The 21,752-nt window shown below is 35.9% G+C and overlaps 1 protein-coding gene across 5 annotated transcripts in view; it reads right to left on the reverse strand.

Annotated features, from left to right (window-relative positions):
- The window catches only part of LOC146540263 (homeobox protein cut-like), a 154,245-nt gene that overhangs the window by 3,220 nt on the left and 129,273 nt on the right, over nt 1–21,752 (reverse strand). For 2 of the 5 annotated variants that reach the window (XM_085201243.1, XM_085201267.1), the window contains exons 5-10: nt 20,574–20,657; nt 20,331–20,461; nt 19,520–20,029; nt 1,306–1,490; nt 1,030–1,175; nt 19–908 (exon numbers count right to left, since the gene is read on the reverse strand). In XM_085201243.1, the coding sequence (XP_085057369.1) occupies nt 19–908; nt 1,030–1,175; nt 1,306–1,490; nt 19,520–20,029; nt 20,331–20,461; nt 20,574–20,657 (1,946 nt within the window). The remainder of the gene's footprint in view (nt 1–18; nt 909–1,029; nt 1,176–1,305; nt 1,491–19,519; nt 20,030–20,330; nt 20,462–20,573; nt 20,658–21,752) is intronic. The other 3 variants (XM_085201252.1, XM_085201258.1, XM_085201278.1) reach the window with 3 other exon arrangements.

Consider the following 21,752-nt stretch of genomic DNA (forward strand, 5'->3'; position numbering starts at 1 on the left):
ATGATTATGTATACTCACTAGGTGCTCCGCTATAATTTCCGGTCCTCATCAGTTTTTCTGGCGCAATTTTGTATTGCGACGCCACTAGTTTGTGGACAGCATTTTCGTCTTCCAAAAACATTTTCATTCTAATGAAAGGCTCCCTTCCCTTCTGTGTGAGCATGTGCCAGGGCTTCGGCCTCGCGAGGAGGTCACTTACGGAGCCCTGGGATAATCCTAAAACGGATTCTCCGAATAACCTTTGACTTATAGAATATTGGCTTAGCGCTTCTTTCACTCTTTTAACAATATCTTCTGTGTTCAAGTTATTGAACAAATCGAATTGTTGTTGCGTGATGGGTGGTAGAACAGCTTTCATCGACCTCTGTGGAGGTGTATGGTGGGGAGGGTTGGGAGGCTGAGAAATCAGGCTGTTTGTAATCGACGCCATCCTTTGTAAAGGGCTTGCTACCGCAGAATTACTGAAGTCTTCATTGGGTGTGATTGCAGGGGGTAATATAGAATTACCCAATGGACTCGATGCTGACGATCCCGTCGACTGTCCTGGCTCTAACTTTGGTCTTACTAACGAGAACGCGCTACCCGCGTGTCGTATAGCTTCTTCGGCATCCATTGATCTATCCTTATCACTATCAGTCATTCCGTTCATTTTAGGTTTCTTTTCCTTTGGCAAGGACAGGTCTTGGACTGCCCCAGAACCGTTCATATGCTGGTTTTGCATGGCCTGTTGCTGTAGGGCGAGGAGGTTCGTGAAGGGAGGCATTCCTGGTAAATTATGCAGGTTTGGAATATTGCCTCCAGGTTGTATTTTGGCAAGTTCCCGGTGGTACGCTTCCAACGCCATGCGGACATCTTCGGGAGGTCTCTCCATATGAGGCATACCGCCACTGAAAAATGGAGGAAACATGCTGTATGTTAGTTTTAGATTTGCTGTTCTCATTCAGTTTATGAAGTAATGTAAATAAGTGACACTAATTTCAATTTTACTATAAAATAGTATAAATAAAATATCATAATAATTATTCTTACCCAGGGAAGCCATCTCGATTGTGACGCATATCCTCAACTCTTCTAGTCATTATTTTAGCGAGTTCCTCTTGGTATATGCGAACCACTTTCTCTTGGGGAATGTCATCGTTTTCATATTTTTTCAGCCTTCTTAATTGCATTGAATCCTATAAATTTTAAATATTGTAAATTAGTTACCCATATAACTTTTCCAAGAGCTAGAAATATTATAAGAAAAAAAAGAATTGATTTCCTAATTAAAACTAAATACAGCAATTTACAGTCTTAATAACTTACCTTATTAGAAAATGGTGAAGGGCATTGTGTCCTTGGTGAACTGGAGTCTTCGTTACTCCTAGAGTCGTCATTGTTCACTTGTGACTTAATCATGTGAGCTTCATTCAGCATATGCGCAATCCGCTCATCACCTTCTCCTTCTGGTCTTCCAAAACCAGGGCCAGAGGTACCATCTTTTGTTCCAACTGGGAGAAAATAATATAAATTTAGTAAAAAAGAAACATATAATATTACAGAAAAAAATAATCAAATATTGTAATAAAAGATAGATAAATAAGCGATCAGAACAGATCTTACTAAATCATATTAATAACGTCATTGTACTACATTAAAGTCAGCTAAACCCTATCTCTTTGTCCTTTCTATTTGTAGTAGGCATATAAGTTTATCAAACCGCAATTTTAATTGCGTTTAAATTGTATTGCGCACGTTGAGTGTATGCTCTTGCCAAGTAATAAATAAAGCGGTTATATTTGGTACAATTCAAATTAGGTGGGTCATTAAAGTGCGTAAGAGTGGATTCCACCACTCGACACCTAAGCTTGTAATCCTAAAACAAAACGCTTGACCGCCGAGCTGATCGCTTGTCACCATACCACCTTCGAGTGGGATGAAGTAAATGCTGATACACGACCACATTAACGCAATTAAGATCGGCAATTAATTAACGGGCTCTCGTGATGCACCCGAAATAGAAGTCATTGTTCAGGATCAACGTTCAAACGGAAAAGACCAAAAGGAGAAACGAAAGTACGAGTAGAAAAACGCGATGCAAATAGCGGCTTGAAGCCTCGTCACATTGAAAGTCAAATGATTGGGGCTTATTACAGCTAACTAGACAGCAGACGGCTCGTGAGAACGCGAATGTTGGAAACGACCGACTAATTTACTTTCTCTTTTTTTTCCTAAAACAAACTTTGACACTCGACATCTGTCCGAACACTTGTAGTTATTTACGCTGCGGTGTTCAACGCCTGCAAGGAGGCCTTTAAAGACGTATCACATCAATTTCAGTAAACAAAGACTTGATTGCGTTCTTAAATTTTATTTTAAAACCGACAATATGTTTGTGCCATTAGCTTTGGATAGGATTCGAAGAAAAATGTGCCTTGATTAATTGATAATAAACTGGACAGAGCGATGTGGGGAGCGCGAGAGCTTTTATTGGTGCGTAAAGAGAACTTTATTTGTTAAAACGTAGCACTCAATTTGGTTCTCGGCAAGTTTGTACTAAAATAAGTGTTGAAGTGAAACGTGACGACGAGAGCGGTATTCATTTCAGTCTGTAGCTTTTACGTCGGTATCAAACAAAAACGAAATTAGTATTATAGCGATGGCAGGCCGTAACAGCTTTTAGAGTTTGCCGTTGAGAGGTAGCTGGCTGGCTGGCTTTGATAGTTCTAGATTCAAGTCTGTCATGTAACATATAATTTATATATTTCTATAGTATAGTCACAAAATGAGCAACAGCAGAAATAACTATTGACACCTGTCAATTTGGGCGATACTTGAAGAAGAAAAAAAAGTTTTACAAAAAATATTTTTATTTTTGCAATGTCAGACATTTTATTTCTACCTATCACAGACAATGCAGCGGCCGTAAGCGGTACAGGACAAACATTTCATAGATAATAACACGCGTATTAGTCTTTACGCAAGTATGTAAACGTATGGCATATTGTAACAAATGTACACTTTTTCTCACGTGCTACTTCAGTTCGTTACGTATGCGAGACATAATCATGTCCTTCTATAGATTTTATTTTTTTTTTATAAACTCGCATTTTGTGAAACCAAAGTTAACGACTTATGACGGTGGACGTGACACACATACAAACAGCCCAGATGGGAGCACGTCTCAGATTAAATCTACATGTCCATAACGTTGCCGGTTTTCTACTTAAACACTTAAATGTTAGACAATAACTCTATTTACGTGGTTTGGACTTATAATTGCTCTGTTTACTTTTTAATGATCTCCTAATTGGGCATTTTGTGTTCATGAAATTACACTTTTAGGACATTATATGTATAATGTTTAGTTTTGTAATTTAATTAAATATTTTTTTGTTTTCACACATATTCTACCGTATATTTTAGTTCAGCAGAAATTAGGGGTAAGTTATTTAGTTTTTTCTTCCATTCATCTAAAGGATGCGTGATGAGTTTTTTATTGGGCCGAGCAAACCAAAGGGCTACCTGGTTGTATGTGGTTAGCCCGTGGTCGGACGGCCTTAATAAAATACAGCCTCATAATAAATTCACTTACATGTGATTCTTAGAAACTGTTTGAAACATTTTGTCTTACATTTCTACCACTTCTGAGACCGTTATGGGACAGTTATGAACAACGATATTGCTAGTTTAAACAACATGACCATAGTAATAATAATAATCTAAATGGATCTATTTCTGACCAAAGTAATTTAAAAGCGAGATTTTTTTACCGTAATCTATATCTATAAAATTATATAAAACTGTAAGGTGTTTGACATGACAGGAAGGCTAAACAGGTGAACTTAGAATATTGAAATTTTGCAAATAAGTTCATTGTGTATCGTAAGTGGAAAATTAACTGAGATTTAAAAAAAAAACCACCCTTCAAGGATGTCGTCAATAAAAATAGATGTTATTGTTTCAATACTAGAAAATACATGACAAAAACACGCCGACGATTTGGTGGGAAACGAGTTTAAAAATAATTAGTTTTTCCAGTAGGCCAAATTTCTGGTTTGAAACACGGGATCGGGGTAAAGCTTCAATCACCTATATAGTAGATACCTATGTAGATCGAAGGGGTAAAGTATTTAGGTAGTAAAAGTAGTAAGACAACGTTTCATCATTTGGTTCTTTCTACTTATTCTGCTTCTTATGGCAGTTTTGTAACGATACAAAAAACAACGAGTTAATGTTAGTCACGTATTTATTGACGGAAAATTCTAGTTGTCAATAGTCACCAAATTACGACGTAATTCGCATTTCCTGCGTGCGTATGTATGTACCTACTCGTGTGTGATCCGTATACTTTATATAGTAAAGCAATCTTCTCAGTGATGCTATGACATATATGTCTTGATTTTACATAATTGTACAAAAACATTTATAATAATATATGCTTGTTTGTTCGATCATTAAAAATCTCAGATATTCCTTTGTTCACGTCTTACGCTGTATCCGCATCAAAACCACTCTTATAAAGTAGTTAAAACAACGTCGTATATTGTCTAACCAAGTCAGAAAAACATTTAATTAAATATTTTATATGCTAATATTAAAAAATTCTACCTTCCTATCAATAACATACTAAAATGACAAAAAAAACGTGCAAAACTAATTAGATTTTACCTCTCCTAGGCGTTTGAGTCACGCGTTTGACTCACATCACCAGGACAGATGTCCTGCACAGTTACATCAATATTACATATTAAAATGTCCATCGCGTCGTTCGTCTGTCTGTGTCGACCAATTAAGTAGTTTATTTCAAATTCATCGGTTAGACGACGTCGATAAATTTCAAAACACGTCTATTACAGCCTTTGATCTCCGCTATATGTTTAGTTATTCTGCATATAGCACGAGGACTATTGCTCGGACGTGACTCGCGAGTATCGTCAAAAATTGCGTTTTGATTCTGTTCGCGGTGTTAGTGTACAAAGTGCTGGGATTAGGTAAACGTGTTGCCTCATTGCTTTGTCATTCTAAAAATTTTTGAGGTAAAAACCTTCGTTTTTCGTAAATACGTGGTAGATGAAGGTTTGAGGTGGTTATGGCTAATGTCTAACTGCGAGATTTTCTTACAATCAAATGATAGTGTTGAGTTCAGCTACTCAAAACACAAAATTTTGGAATCAGGAGAAAAAATTAGAACGGCGTGTCTTGCTTATAGGTTTCCGCTGCTTAACCTGCTCTAAGAAAAGCAAGCAAGAAATTGGTTCGAATAAAAAAAATAACAAAACTTAAATAACTATTTCTCCAACCGAACGGAAAAAACATTGCTCATACCAATTAATGGTTATATCCAACAAGTATATCAACATCAACAGTAAGTCCACCGGCATCATCTACTCCAAGTACAAGTAGAATGCGTGCGGGTTCAGAACACTTTCTTTTAACCAACTTCGCTATCAGTTTATTGCGGTCATTAGGATGTGCATTTTTGATGGATATTGATAATAAAAAGCGGCAGTAATTAATGCCATCCGGTCACGGAGGTCTCATTTGTTGTTTGAAGAAAGTTACTTATAAATAAATATATTATTCTCGATTATTCTTCATTTTAACCTTTTATAGGTAGCTGATGGTAGGGTTTTTAGTAAATTATGTTCTCGTTAGCAAATAAATTTTGTACTTTAAATGGGACTCTAGTGTTTTTAGCAGCGTAGATAGAAGGAATCGGGAATCTAGTGTTAAGTTCTTATTACGGCGAATTCTGGTGGCGGAACTAAACGCCACGCTTTGCCCCTTATGAGAATCGATAAAACCAAGACATGGTGAACAGTTTAAACACAAGTTACGAGAAAATTTCGTAATTTTCTTGTCACGTATAATTTAAATATCATTCATATTGTACACAGAAACTTCAGTCTATCATAAATAAAAAACAATAACAAAAGTATACCCATTTTTCATAAAAACTTTAAATTAAAAGTAAAAATTAATTATGGCAATAAATAAAAAAAAAATAGGGTAAAAAAAACCCTTTGTCCACTAGTGGGCCATTAATAAGCTGTTAAACCGTTAATACACCGATGCTATAATAATAAAAGAAAAAATATTTAGTTTCTGCGACACATCGCGTGCTCGCGTTACTTCACGTGAACACCGAAGTGCTTATTGATTGCTATTGCTGTATAATAATATGAATATTCAGATATTTATGGGACAATTGGTGAGGCCAGTGCCGATTGGTTGTGGGTTCGATCCTTACTAGAGGTAATTAAATATTTATTTAAATTTCCATTTCTTTGCTCTGGTATCAAGGCAAAGCGAGGTCCTGATTTCCACCTGTCAACATGTAATGCCTCCAGAATTCGGTGGAAAGTGAGGAGCGGGGTGTCCACTAGGTTCCCTCTGCCTACCCTGCTATGTGCGGTATATAGCGTGAAGGTTTTTCCTTAATATTCAAACATTTGTATGAAAATCGCCTTAAATTAGCGTGTCACAGTGACAGTGGAAAAAAAAGTGGTTAATTCTCCTCAGTATATCGGCTGGTATCCGATTGTAAATCAAAGTTGGCTGGTGAAGGGGTGAAGGCGTTATACGAATCGATTCTAATTTGCATCTGACTGGAAGTCGTTGCGGACGTCAGGTGGGACGTTGGAAAAACTATGTTTGAATAGTAGTAGTGTTGAGAATGTATGCTGTTTCTATTAACTTTTTAAATTTGTCAATGAGAGCTGGTTGCTTAAATATCTTTCCTGTCTTATTTTTTATGATTGTGATATAATTTTTTTTTGATGTTTCCTAACAATTCTTAAAAAAAATTCAATTTATTTTTCTAATCATCTAATCAAAATTGAAAAACAATATCTTTAATAAAAAAAAAAAAAAAAATATCTTTCCAATTATTTTTTTCATTTTCACTTCTTTAAGTTAACCTAAATTACTATCTGTAAATATATTACTTGGTGATAATACTTTTAAGTTTAAAAACTTGGTCTCCTTCATTATGTAGAGAAACAACCCGCCAATACACTTCCTGTGGGTTCCCATGAGTTATTAGTAGCGTAGTGTGGGTTGCTTTAAGAATTTCTTTTGTCCCGTAGTCGGTGCGTGCGTGGATCAGTGTTGCGTGCTAGATGGCAATCAGAGCTCGATTGATTTGGGCCGAGCGGTCGCCACCGTTGCTGTGAGGGATATTTCTTACGTACCTACTATTTTGAGGAGTTTGAGTTGTATTTTAAAATAATTATTTTAGATATGACATTCCTTTCATAGAGGGAATGTAGTGTTAAGACACTCCATGTTCAACGCATTGCACGATTTTGGAAATATTAGAAGAGAACCTCAATGCCGTGTTACCTTGTTATCGGAGCTAGACAATGGAAAAAACCATTCCTCCCAGTGGGAATCGAACTCACAACCGTCCGTGCTGCTACGCCACGACAGACACAAATTTTCTTTTGAGTATATTCATTAAAATGGTGTTGAAGTATATTTTATGCAAATCCTTAGTTGGAATGTTTTTACAAGGTCTAATAATATGTAATGACGTATGTAGGTTGTGTGACGGAAATTACTATGAAAATGACTGTTGTTTTAGTTAGATAGATACTTCTCCGCTTCGGCGGCTTCGCCCGCGTGTTCAAATGAAAATACCTAAGAGACGTTCTGAGTGCCCAAAGTCTCTGGTCGCGGATACATTATTAAGCGGTTATGATTATGTAAAATGGCCAATCCAGTAGTAGTAGCAGAAACAAAAAAGATTGTTTCAATTAAAGTTCTTGGGATTTGCGCCATTAACCAAACTAGCTCAGCACAGTATTAGTATAGAAAAAGGAAGCTTTAGCAAAGCTTAAAATATACCTTATATGATGATATTAGATTGAATGTGAGAGTGTCCTACTCGGAGAAATATATATCATTTTACGTCTGTCTGATGAGCAAACATGCGGCGTTAGGTTCCGCTAACTCGCTCCAAACTAATCCTAACATTAAGTACATAAAAATAGACAAAAAAACACGAACTTTTACAAAATTTGTCTAATAGTGAACACAAAAACTATTTTCAGCATTCGCCGTTTCATTCTTCATCAAAAATCCCCCAGAGTGAGGTAAAAACGTTAAGAGCATCGCGCGACGTCAGTAGTTTGTAACTAAATTCAATAATCAATTTTACGAGCGCTCGGTGGGGTTTGCGAGGAAAATGATAAAAGTGGAATGGAAATCGCTTATGTACTATATTGTGTTTATATACTAGCATTGAGGCCAGTCGTGGCCGGTGCGACTGCAAATACGATAGAGTGTGGGTTCGATTCTCAATCGAGAGAATGAAATATTTAATATCTTCACTTGTGTGCTCTGGTGACGACACAAAGCGTGGCGCTCAGTTCTGTCATTCAATATGTAATGTTTACAGAATTTTGCGGAAAATACAGAATTGAAGAACAATAAAAGAAATTAAAGAAACAAGAAAAGAACAAACGCAATTCCAATCATTCTATGATATAACAAGTGTTCAAACATTTGCCTAACAGAGTGCCGATGCATATGAAGTGCCTACCAGTAGAAAAAGAGAAAAATATACGTAGAAAACCATCAAGCTCAAAAATTAAATTAGAGTCCATCGTCGGTAGCTGCATAGGGCTGTCTGTTTGTAGACACGTTGGTGTGGGTTCGGTTCTCGCTTTGCTCGAGAGCTTTCTTCATTATTTTAAAAGTTTAGAAGTGTATTAACATTAGGTTCATTAGCCAAGAGAAACAGAAACAAATTTAAAGAAACAAAAGAAATAGAAATAAAGTTGCGAGCAGCGTAGAGTTTTGCTATCCATCACGGCAATTTATCGTCATTTCGCGGGAAATTGAGAACGGAGTGTCTTAACCCTAAGCCCCCTTTGCTTTCCCCATTATATGTGTTAAGCAAAAAGTAAAACCCAATTTTTTTTGTTCCCAGGCTCCCCAATATTGGTCCGTGGGGGTGGTGGTAGGGAGTTCGTATCTAACTTTTAACGATAGCAAAAGTTTATAACGAAATAACTGGATTCTCGTCAACTAGGAACGGTAACGTTGTTAGTCGCACCTGATCGTCTGGAGCTTTTATATGGCTTAATTGATTTAACGAATGAGGGTATCTGGATTTTTTACTTGACTTTGTTAATAGGAAGAGTTTCAAAAGTATTTTTCAATTAAATTTTAGTAAATTTGAATCGGCTCGTAATGTTTAGTACATATTACTAAAGATTTTGTTTATATAGCCATAGCGGGACTCGAACCCGCGCCACTAGGATACCGTCCAAACGCTAGTCACCAATAAAGCCATACTTTCTTATCGAGTTACGTCGAAATCACTATAGCCTTATTACAGGTTATTTTTAATATCAACATCTCTTTAGGGATTTTTTTTTCAATTTTCATTTTTTTTTATAATAAACTCTTTATAAAACAAAATAAATATGACAAGTAGTATATAAAAGTGCAGTAACACGATACGGTTATAATGGCATTGATTTTCAGTGTTATTGATTACAGCGATTGATTGCAAGTTGGCACGCGACCGTGTGGAGCCGCCTTTAGCGGCGTAATTAATACCTTATAAGCTGGCTGTTATTGAATATTATGTTTATTTAATAATATATTATATTTGTAATAAATTTATTATAAAAGAATTAAAATCATTATGCTGTACCCCGTATAACCCGTATATCCCGCGTGTAGAGGGATAGGCAGAGGGAACCTAGTATTAAGATACTCCGTCCCATATTTAAGAAGAGTGTGTTGAATAGTGGACCTCAACGCCGCGGTTTTTAATGAGAAAATGATTATATTGAAATGGCCATACTTTTGTCAAATAAGTTTCTAATTTTAATTACCCAAACGTCATTGCGATCAACAGATAAAAAATCTTGAAATATCACAGATTACAAATACACACGTAAACTAAAAACGAATATATAGAATAATTTCTTATCGTGTTCTTGCCAATTGACCCTAATTCAAAACAATTCATTCACATCTAGGTATAGAGTCATTAATCCTAACTAATTATGCGACAGGAGCTAAGATGCAAAATGTACACAAATTGCGTCAAACTGACATCTTAAACAGCCCATCTTGCGGGACACACTGGTGAATTATACGCTTCTCAAGATAGGTGGGAGATTTATTAAAACTTATATCACTATGTATAGACACGTTGAGGTGCAGGCGTCTTACTTTAAACGCGATGGTTGTTGATTCGATATCTTTTTTGGGGGGAATGATTTTCATTTCTTCGTTATGTGAGTGTGGCGCTCAAATTCATCATTCAATACCGAATATCTCGAATTAGGGAAACGGAGGAAGATCATGTTATGGCACAATGTCTTTTAAAATTATGGAAATTAGAGTATGGTATGTCTATCTACCTGCCAATCTAGCTTATAGGAATTGCGTGCTAAGCTGACACGATTAAAATCTATTTTTAGCGCAAATTACACATCTCACAATAACTAATCCGATATAGGACACGTAGCCTCAATTAGTAAATCGATATTTTTGGCAAAATTCGCTGCCAAATGATTGTGGTATTATAACTCAAAGTACATCAAGTAAATCAACAATTTGGAGTTATTTACACAGATATAATAATAGCTGTTTTGTTTGAATTGGATTCGTTTTGCGATCGCTTTTGTGATATTGGGGCGTGGGTGGATCTTTACGACAGTGTGGCCTGGGCTTTACAACCGCCGGTCGACGGACGACGAGTTATGTGTTGCAAACATTGTCTTCACTCAAAATAAATATAACTCACAAGATTTGCGAATAAACTGCATACAATCAAAGTAATTACTGTCTTACATTTTGTATAACTGAATGTTTTCAATTTGGTGTGTACCTATATTAAATATTTATCAATAGAACATATATTTTTCTTTATATAGATAGTGATTTTGGCAATATGTTTTTGTTTTTGTAAATTATAGTATTTCAAGGATGGACAAATCAACAAACAGTTTAAATATAGCGTCATTTTATTTGTCCTACGTAACTAATTATAATAATAATAGTATTTTAATGTGTCAGTATCGTGTCCTTTACAACGGATGCCAAAATTCCATATACCTACTGGTAGACCTCAACACAATTATTTCATCTAAAATTTTACACAAAATTATCACAATCGAGTCATTTCACACACGTCTAGTAATAAACGTTCTAGAGTCACCGCACACAGTGGAATTATCCGCCGATGGCAAAATTAGATTTGTCAACTTGTGAAAGCGTTCATATTTAATAATTTGATTATATCAGGGACCCCCTAGATAGTAATGAATCATTAATAATGTAAGTGTGAAAATTCAGGAAGGGTGGAGGTTTGATTTTTGAGAGAGACGTGCAATATACGTATTGAGTTAAAAGAAAGAGTCAAAAGATGAGTCACTCAGTATTTCGTTTGTAATGAAACGGTTATTATATTATGTTTAGTTTATAAGTTTTTTCATTTAAAAATATCTAGAACGTTTAAAAAGCATATAGTAATATCTATGGAGATGAAAATAAATTCTAATATGTATAGTGTTAAGTAATAGTTAATTCTACGTTTGACTTCAGGGTGGTCAAATGCATGCACATGTGCATTGATTGTGCTAATATGCATCGCATGTATCTACGAAGTACGGATATTTAACCAAACAATTTGTCCATAGAAGTTTCTCTAAATAAGTATTTCAGCGCCTCTTGTAATTTAAGATGACATTAATGTATGCACATCGTGGAATTAAACGATCTAAATATGTCAGAAAATGGTGGTTCAGAACAAAATGACGCTAGAGAGATGTTTACTTATTCTTGATACAATGTTTGGTCAATTAAATGTAAGTTTACTCTTACAGGTTATTTGTAAGTGTAACTAAGCGAATACAGACAATCATACAATTTTTTTTAAATGTATGGAATCTGCGACAGTTGTAGGTTCGATTACCACTCAGGGGAATGTATTATTTTGATATCATATCCAATAATAATGCTATATCTGGGATACAGCGTGAAGTTTAAAAAAGTAATTATGCTATACGCGAACGCTTTTCATACGGAAAAATGTATAATAACTCGCCGAGATTAAGCTTAAGTGATTAAGAAATAATTATTCATAATAAAATTTCACAATTATACACTAATTATATTGTAAAGGATAAAGTCAATGCAAGTCATTCGCAAATAACAATCCCGACATTACACGAACGACCAGAGCCCAGCGCCCAGAGACCAGTGCCCGGCGGCCGGTCGGTCAGGCACAAAATCCTCTATAACATATATTATAATCATAAATATGCCCGTAAAGAGGTCTGATTGCTTCGTCGGAAGGCATCAAAGGGCCCGCGCTGCTGTGAACATTCTTGTCTGAATAATTCTGACCCTACGCTACTCGACGACAGATGGCGTTATATGAAAATTGTTTCTGCATACCCTCGTTTTTTCCCCACTTTTTGCGTTTCAGCATAAACGGTGTTTAAATAAGTATTTAGTTTTTCAAAGGCGCTTTCTAAGTGGACGCTGGCGGGAGTTTTTCTTCTAAGTAGAATATTTAGATATAATTTGCTTCGTAAATTGTCTCCGCCAGTTATAGCAATTTTATAATTGTTTGTGTTTATAACATTGTTTAGTCTAATACAGTCTAATGCGTAATTAATTTTGCCGTGGGGAGTGAGAGAAACTCTAACGCAATTTTATATTTTATGCAAAAATCCAAAAAAAAAAACTCGAAATATGCTGTTATAATAATTAAAAATATTATAAGCACTTGTAATTTTGCAATTTGACCAAATTGAGTTACTTAATATATCATAAAATATATCAAAATACATAATTATTCGATCATCCCTTATAAAATTGGATAAATTTGATCCCCAGCGGCCATCGTCATCATTAACAGATCATCCCTTATGCTGTGTTGTTTGAAAGTTTTTGATTTATTATATATCGAAGCCGTGTGGGCCGCGACGTGTCGAGATGTACAAACTTTTGGGGATTTTCACCATAATGGTGAATTTATTTATTGATAATGTAAATTGGCGAGGACAGTAATGAAAAACATTAACAATGTTTCAGTTTCAAATTGTATCCTGTATATAGCAGTGGGTAGGCAGAGGGATTAGTGTTGAAAACACTCCGCTCTCCACTATTCGACATATTTTCAAGACATTGTATGTTGACTAGTAAAACTCAGAGTCGTGCTTTGTCTTGTTAGTTAAGCGAGAAAATAACAATGAAACATTTCACCGAATGGAAATCGTACCCACGACCGCCGAGTTTACAGCTTAGAAGTTTTTTACTTAAAATTGTCGATAAAATGTCTTTTTTAAAAAAAATAAAGGTTACTTATCAATAAAAACATAATAAACACACCTTAAACACCAAATCGACCTGCAAGAGCTCAAGAAGCATCATCAAACAACAACTTTCATCCAAACAGTTAGAAAATTCATAGATATAATCCACTTAGAAGCCGTCGTTTCATTACGCGCAATCTTCTCGCAATTCGGAAAACGGACAAAAGACCAATTGAATATTAAAATTTGCTTAACAGTACTAGGTGTGGGGGAGTTTAGCCATAGCCCGAGTTGAAAGGCCTTCGGGTCTGCGTCCGCCGATAGTGCCATTGAAAATAGATTTTCACGCTACGCTTCAGTCGAGGCGGACCAACTTCGTCCAAACAACCTCACACGCTCGTTTCCATGAACTTTAAGAACACTTTGCCTTTTAATATGATTTTTCTATATTTCAATTAGTAAGTTAGTGATTTACTTATTTGCGTCGTGTTTTAAATATCTAATGGCTAAAAACAGTATAGGAGTGTCTAAACACTAGATTGTCTCTGTCTATCCCGATCGCTGTTTATAGATATGGGATACAGCGTAAAAACAATACAAATCAACAACTGTATTTCAAAAAATATTCCGTTTTGGTAATCACTTGTAATATATCAGAGAAATATAAGTATTTATATCAGAAAATCACTGATTAGAAAGAGCAGTGTACCACAAAGGTATACAATCATAGTTTTTATGGTGTTATGCTTTCTATAATACGAGAACCTGTCACCTCCTTCAAATAAATATAAGACGGAAGCCATGTAATGAACTTTACGTACAATATTATTCTTGTCAAACAAAAACGGCTAACACCTCTACAGCTGTCTTTTTAAATAGGCAATTAGTCAATGGCGGGGAACGCTACAACCCTAGAATGGGTTTATTACTATAGATATTATGGTTGATTTTTAATAGCTAAGCTGCTAAGCCAGGTATTTTAGACCTGGTGCCTGGTTTCAAGAGTACAGGCCCCAAAATCATATGTTTCTCTCAGCTGAAGTTGTATTTTTGGTTATTTTCAACCTGAGATGATGGATTTTGGTTTTTGTAAGATCGTCGGTTGACAAATATAATTTCGGACTACCATATTAGTGCTACAAAATCTTACATATCTATTAATTTCGATCGATATTGTAGGCATATCAATTTATTTATTTTTGAAGGAAAGGTCACTGTGCAATAGAAAACATTCTTTTACCGGACACCGTGGAATATCAGTCTGGCAGCGGACGTGTTAATAGTAGAAAAAAAACAATAAATAAATATGTCAGAATGGTCTATCATGCGAGCTGTAAGAACAACAATTATAACAGCCATAACTATTCTTAATTGGAAGGAAGGATTAAATGAATAATAAAGCGATTCGTTGCTGTTTTAGGGGTCCGTTCCGTTAAATGGTAAAAACGGAATCCTTATAGGATAATTTTATTGTCCGTCTTTCAATCTGCCAAAACCACTTATCTCGAGATCGGGTGGTGGTATTAAGCTTGAAATTATATCAAATATTCAGGTCTACGGAGCCCTAGAGCAAAGAAAACTCAAGCCTCTAAGTCGACGTTTTTGATGTTTTTTATAAACTACAAATTTTACAAAAAAATATTACAAACTTATATTTGTAGTTAATTTCATACAAAATGAACGCGAACTCCCGCAAACTTGAAATCTCAGCTTCTATAAGTTGTACCTGTATGCCCGTCGACCTATATATTCTTGACATTGGTACGGAACCCTCGATGGGTGTGTCCGACTCGCACTTGACCAGTTTTTTGTGTAAAAAAGTCAATATTGAGTCCAACGTTGATGGCTAACCGATTTATTATTATTGTTGCAAATCGGAAATTGAGTGCGGTCACGGTATGTGCGAGTTTAATATTTTATGTTAACCATGTAGAGACAGCTTAAGTGGCTTAATGCTTTCAATTAATTGTAAATAATCTTTTTTTTTTACTATTGAAAATACTAAATGAGAAAGTGGAGAGATTTCACTAACGTTTTTTTTAAATATGCGGGAATCGAACCCAAACTATAAAAAATGACTATCAAAACTGAATTTCTCTGGATATTCGCGCGAAAGCTATTTTATGAAAAGTCAAATACATACAAAACATTTGCGTAAAACCCAAAATTATGTATCTTATACAAATGCAGGGGCACAAGCGTGCGACGACGTGTATACATGAGAGAGAGGGTTCGATTCTCAGTCGAGCAAATGAAATATTAAATATTTTCATTTCCTCGCTCTAGTAACGAGGTTAAGCGCGGCGTTGGGTTCTACCACTCAATGAAAGTGGGGAATGAAAGTGTCTAAATTGGGACGGAGTCTCTTAACACTAGGTTCCCAGGTGCCCTCTGCCCTGCTATATGCGGGATACATCGTAAAGCGAAAAAAAAAGCTAGTAGCTATATGTATATTATCATACAAATATATGTAATATGTACATTACATATTACAATTACAAGCGTATAAGAATTTAGATGAAAAACTGAATTAGTCGTTAAGTTTTCTTGTTAACGCTTTTTTAATTCTAATAACGAGGCGGTGCTTAGAACTAATAAGTAGTTTTTTCAATAATTTCCACGCTTCAGTAGTCTAAAAGTAGCAATAAGTAGTTCATTTGCTATTTTCAATGGCTATTCTGTTATTTTATATGGTACTGATTTGTTTTTTATTGAGTATAGATATAGTATCTACGTTATTTATATAGTATTTTATGTTTTATATAAGAAATATCGATACAAGAAATATCGGTACAAAATTGATATCAGATCGTCTGTTTGTTGCTTTTATGTTATTGTTGATATTACTTTCTAAATAGATTTTTTTTTAATTCAATAATTTTATGTTGATTTAGTAATTTGTTGGGCGATAATTTTTTTAACTACAAAAATTATTATTTAACCATGGCCTCTTAAAACATACAGAAAGCGGAACTTAAAGCTGCGTAGTGTCTAAGTAGACTAAAGAAACAAAATTATTGAATTATATTTAAATAGGTTTTGAATGTGTAATCGTTGTATTCGGTCCTAACTTCACTTCTCCTAGAAAATTTCAAAAAATATGCCTCACGTTATATCCCTCATATAGCAAACTGGGCAAAGAGAACCTAGTGGTAAGACACCCCGTTCCCCACTCTCCACCCAAATTTCAAGACATTGATTATCGAGGGTCGGAAGTCAACGCAACAAAATGCCAATAAATCAATTCACATAGCTTACCAGCACAAGCAGCATTTACCTCGTTACTTGTAGAACAACCGTTTTAAAGGAACATGTCATTTCACGGCGTTTCCACGCTCCCACGCTACTATTATAGTAAGTATCCCACGCTTACGCTACGATACGCAAGAATAAAATTTTCAGTTACAGTACAGAAATCTATGATCGCTATCGTTAAAGTAATTTTTTTTACTACTATAGTTGGGTTGGGAAATTCAAATCTGTAGTGTTCAGGTGAGGCAATATAATTTGTCAAAAGGAAGCTATAGAAATAGAAATCTATTTAATTTCATATGTTTTTACTTTCTCGAATCTATAACCAGACATATCTTGAATCCAGGTGGAAAACGGAGTGCCTTGACACTAGAATGTCTCTATATATGAATCAACTTTCTCTTTTATCATTATATCTCTTTAAAACAAAATATAATGACGTAATTTAAAACATATGTTAATCTACGTAACAGCGTCAACGGACAGACGGCCATTACACATGTTTCTATATTTATACGGCGCCAATTTATTAATATATTAAAGAGAAAGGACAAATAAGCGAGCTAATTGAAGATACAATATGTCTTTTAATGGAGAAAGTAAAAATATACGAATCTCCTACTCCTTCACTCCCATGCCCGACCAGATCCTGTGTACCGAAATCTATACAATGCTGATCAGTTTGTTTGTTTGAACGCTCTAATCTCAAGAACTATTGGTGTGAATTGTAAAGTAATTCTTGTATTAGATAATCTATTTATCGAGTAATAGGGTGTACCTAGAGATTATTTCTAGAGCAAGTCTGGACTTTAATTTTGACCAGATCTGTTTGGGCATTGTGTTATTTTTTCAGTATATTTTTTTTGTTAGTACAATTCTATGCTACTGTGGGCATGGACCACCCGGCACCCCCTGTTCTTCCGCCCAGAGTTATAGGTTCGTTCGACTCTAATTCTTAGATATTACAACTAGATGGACGAAACCGCAGTCTCAAGCTAGTATTCTCACACAAAAGAGGTGATACAAGTTAAATAAATTAAATATCTGTACAGACGTTGAAATTATATTACAATTATTCCCTTTGAGGTGAATGACGAAGTATAAATTTCGTTTATTAACCTGTTAATTCCCCCGAAACAATGTGTCATCCGAAAAGAGTACCATTATCTACTATCCGTGTCCTACCTACTTTGCACAAAGACTAATTCAAGCTTTTGTCTCCACCATACGTAGTTACTAATGTACAAAGGAATGTAGTTTAAATTTTCCCCAAAAACCGTCTGTCTGCATATATTTTTTAGTCGCGCAGGTGCTTTTAAGCTATAATTAGTCGTATTGCTGACTTAGGTTTAGTTATTTATAACTATTTTGTGTTATTCAGGTTTGAAGTTCAAAGTAACTGTAGGTAAATAAATGTCATAGGTTGTGGATTCGATTTCCACTCGAGGTAATTAAATGTTTTACTCTGGTAACGAGGCAAGCGCGGCGTTGAGTTCCGCCACTTAACACGAAATGTCTTAAGAATTAGGCGGAAAGTGGGCGACATGAGTGTCTTAACAGAGTCCACGAGTCCAAAGATGATGAAAGATGTCCAAACTTTTAACACAATTATAATAAACGATAAATCGACTATACAACATAAGAAATATTTTTTAATTCTAAAGAATAGTTCCTAAGATTAGCGCGACTAATCAGACAATCAGTTTTATAATATTAGTGTAGAAGTATAGATTGAAGAATTTTAAAGAGTTAGCTCTCAGTACTGTAGATATAATCATTCGTTCTATAGGAAAATATATATGAAACACAGCGAAATTCGAAAGTTTGAAAGTTTAGAATAACACGTCCGTATAGGCAACATTTGCTCGTGGCAAGGTGTTGTTCCTTCCCATTGTCCACACTTTGTCTGTCCGTACGTATATACCTTAACGTATATACATAGGTACCGCGACGCATTGTCGTACTGGACATTACTTTTTAAATACGAAATTTAGGTATTCCACTCCAGAAATGATTGTAGAATAATAATACTAATAGTTGTTTTAGAAAAAACTAAATTTGAATAAAAAATCGTTTAAAAAAATATAACTAAAACAAAATGGCGAACTGCATTAACAAAGGCGACACGTATTAAAACTATAAATCGAAGTCACGCTTCGCTTCGGGAGTGGACCATGTCCCCTTACCACCCACCCCCCTTTTTTGTAATAAGGGAGGGGACACTTGGTCTCTGCTAGTTTCCGCACGGGGTAGGAAAAGGATACGAGGATAGGAACAAAAAAATAACATGTTAAATAAAAAAAAAGTGCGGAAATATGAGTTGCCACCTCGATAGTAGGAATTCAAGGTTAATTTTTATGAGTTAAACATACTTATTAAAGTTATTAATAGCTACTCTTTATTACATTACATTATAAAAATAATAAAATTAAAAATATCATTACATTGTTTTTTAGTCATGATCGAAATCGTGGTGGCAACCTATTCAAAAACTGGTGGGCTATATCGTTAGTTATCTAATTCATTATTAAAATTTGGACTATTATTTCTAAAAACTGAAATGATCGTCCAAATAAAATTCCTAAAGCGCAAGCATTCTTCAAATGTAAGTATCAAAGTTCAGAGCAAAAATATTTTTGTTTCGGAGTCGGCGGTTAGTTGTTCCGGATCACGTTGGATCCTCTATGATTGATGGCATATTTGACAAGCTGATAACGGGTACCGCGGCAAACCGTTCGGAAGATTGACTTGAGGGGAGAAATTGATGGAACGGAACGTTACGCTATCAAAACATGCGGATTGAGCTACCACCAATAACACCAGCGATTCAGTGGTTAACAGCGCAAGACAATCGTAATTTAATTCTATTAGCCGTCATGTAGCTTTTTTGTGGCATAATCAGTCAAGTTTGAGGTATATGGCAGGCGGATGTGGCTGAAGCGTCGTTAATTGTAATTATTGGTGTTAGCTCGGGTGTAAAATGCATTAATAGATACCTTTTTTAGGAATTAGTGACTTCAGGAGCATGATGGCAGCCTCGTCGCACGCCCACGCGTGCATCTTTCTATAGGAATCCCTGCCTTTCTCAGTCAATTTATCCCAGGGTTTTGGTTTCGAGAGCAGTTCCGATACTGTTCCCTGGGAGAGACCCAGGACGTATTTTGCGAACAGCCTCTGGCCAATGTTGTGCACGGATAGCAATTCTCTCACTCGTCGACTTATGTGCAACGTATCCAGATTGGAGTTTGCGTATTTGTCCATGTTATATCTGAGCATTTCTTGCAGACGAGCTTCCATCGGGTCGCCTTTGGGAATGAGGGAGTCTCCGAGGCGGCCCACTAGCGCGCCAGGAGGGAGCGGGCCCATGTCCTCCGCGAACCGATAGGGCCGGTGCTCTTCGAAACGGAACGGGCTCGGCGGCGGCAGCGGCAACTGGGCCGGCCCGTTGTTGTTGTGGTGCGTCGTGTTGTTGTTGAGGGGTGGCGTGCTCGGCCACTCGTCGCCACCTGCGGTGAGAGCACTGTTACGGAACACGAGGAGGGAGGGGCTCGGGGGGTGGGTTCACGTACGCCCGTAAGCAACGTTAGATCGCGTCTTAACATACAATGACCGGCGGTTACGCGCGTCCGTGAGCCGCTTAGGTGCATGGATGACGCGGGCCCTTAACGGACACGGACTACGAACGATCGAGGTCGCGGTACACACCGACTAGAACTTATTTTCTGGACATTTGATTCAAATAAGATCGAGTCGGTTTTGATTGAGTTTTACATACGATTGTTATTAGTTAAGGGGTTAAGTACGTACCGACGTCTCTCCTTTCAGTGCTGCGTTCCCGTTCAGACGAGGTATCTCGATGTGTGGGCGCTGGGGGCGACAGTATACCCTCCTTGCGGTCTACTTGCTCGTTTGGTCCCAAGTCCATGGACCGGAGCAAACTGTAACAAAAGAAACAACAAAATGTAAACGAAATAGCTTATAACTTTTAATAAGTTTTAGTTTTCGTTCTTCCCACTTTTTCTTTCGCCTCAATAATTATAAATATCTTACTGATTCTGTGATCCGAATATGTTCTTTGGTTGTGTATGTGAGTGAGGCCTCTCGATAGGGCCCAGCTCCGAGAAACGGAGCATGCTGTAACAACAAAACAAGGATATGTTATCTACTATACCGTATATTTATTTTATCTTCACGAATGTTCCAATAGAAAAACTTTATTAATACTATATTCTCTGCTGTCGATTAGTACAAAATATTGATAAGGATTAGAACCCATAACCACCCTTACAACTATGCTATTACGTAAACAGCATAATCTCATAAACCAATCAAGAAATAACCAAAAAGTCCAAAATTTCCAATAAAAATCCTCATCCATCCCATAGCTACCTTGATATAAAACGTAACAGAATTTACATTATCAGAGCGCCCTTATCTGCTAATAGGGGCATCAAAGGGCTGCTTCTCAATAAATTTATGAAAGGAATATTGGCAATAAGGACACCGGCATATCCTATTAATTAAAATACTTAATTAATTCACCTGAAATGGTTTTAATCAATGCCTCTCTCCAATTTATTAGGGTAACAGAATGACCTCATACTAATTATCTTATCTAGCATTTTTATGTTATCAATGTCTGTTGATAGCTGTGTATAGATTATATTGATGTCAAACTTGCAAATTTAATTAGGTATAATTTAGGCTGTCGTCAGCTGTGAGATAGACTCTAAAGAGCGGCGTTGTGTTCCGCCAATTTATACGTAATGTTTCGAAATTTGGTGGTGGGTAGTAAATGAGTGGTCCTATGCTATATGCGGGATATGTAAATGTAAAAAATATAAAATAACTGTTATCATTACAATGCTTTGAAATTAATTTATAGTAGTCATAATAATGTAGTTTTTAGAAGCTAAAAGTTACGAAAACATTAAACACATTTTTTTGTACTAACACTCGATTTTTTCTTTGAAATTATAGAATCAATTAAAATCAGTTATTTTCTTTAAAATCACTTCAGTAGATGTTTATATAAACATAAAAATATTGATATTCAACTTAAACACATATTAATAGCTACCTCCAATAAACATGAGAAAATCTAAGCAATATCATAATATATGGAAATTCAAACAAAATATTACTCTAAAAGCTTCAACAGTTTCATTACGAGTTGAGCAACAAATCTGCCAACCGATCGACCGCCTGGAGCTTTCCTCCAGATTTTCA

The sequence above is a fragment of the Heliconius melpomene genome, chromosome 2 (genome assembly GCF_056956725.1).
Source record: "Heliconius melpomene rosina isolate 202511_hmr_F chromosome 2, ASM5695672v1, whole genome shotgun sequence".
In the NCBI taxonomy this organism is placed as follows: domain Eukaryota; kingdom Metazoa; phylum Arthropoda; class Insecta; order Lepidoptera; family Nymphalidae; genus Heliconius; species Heliconius melpomene.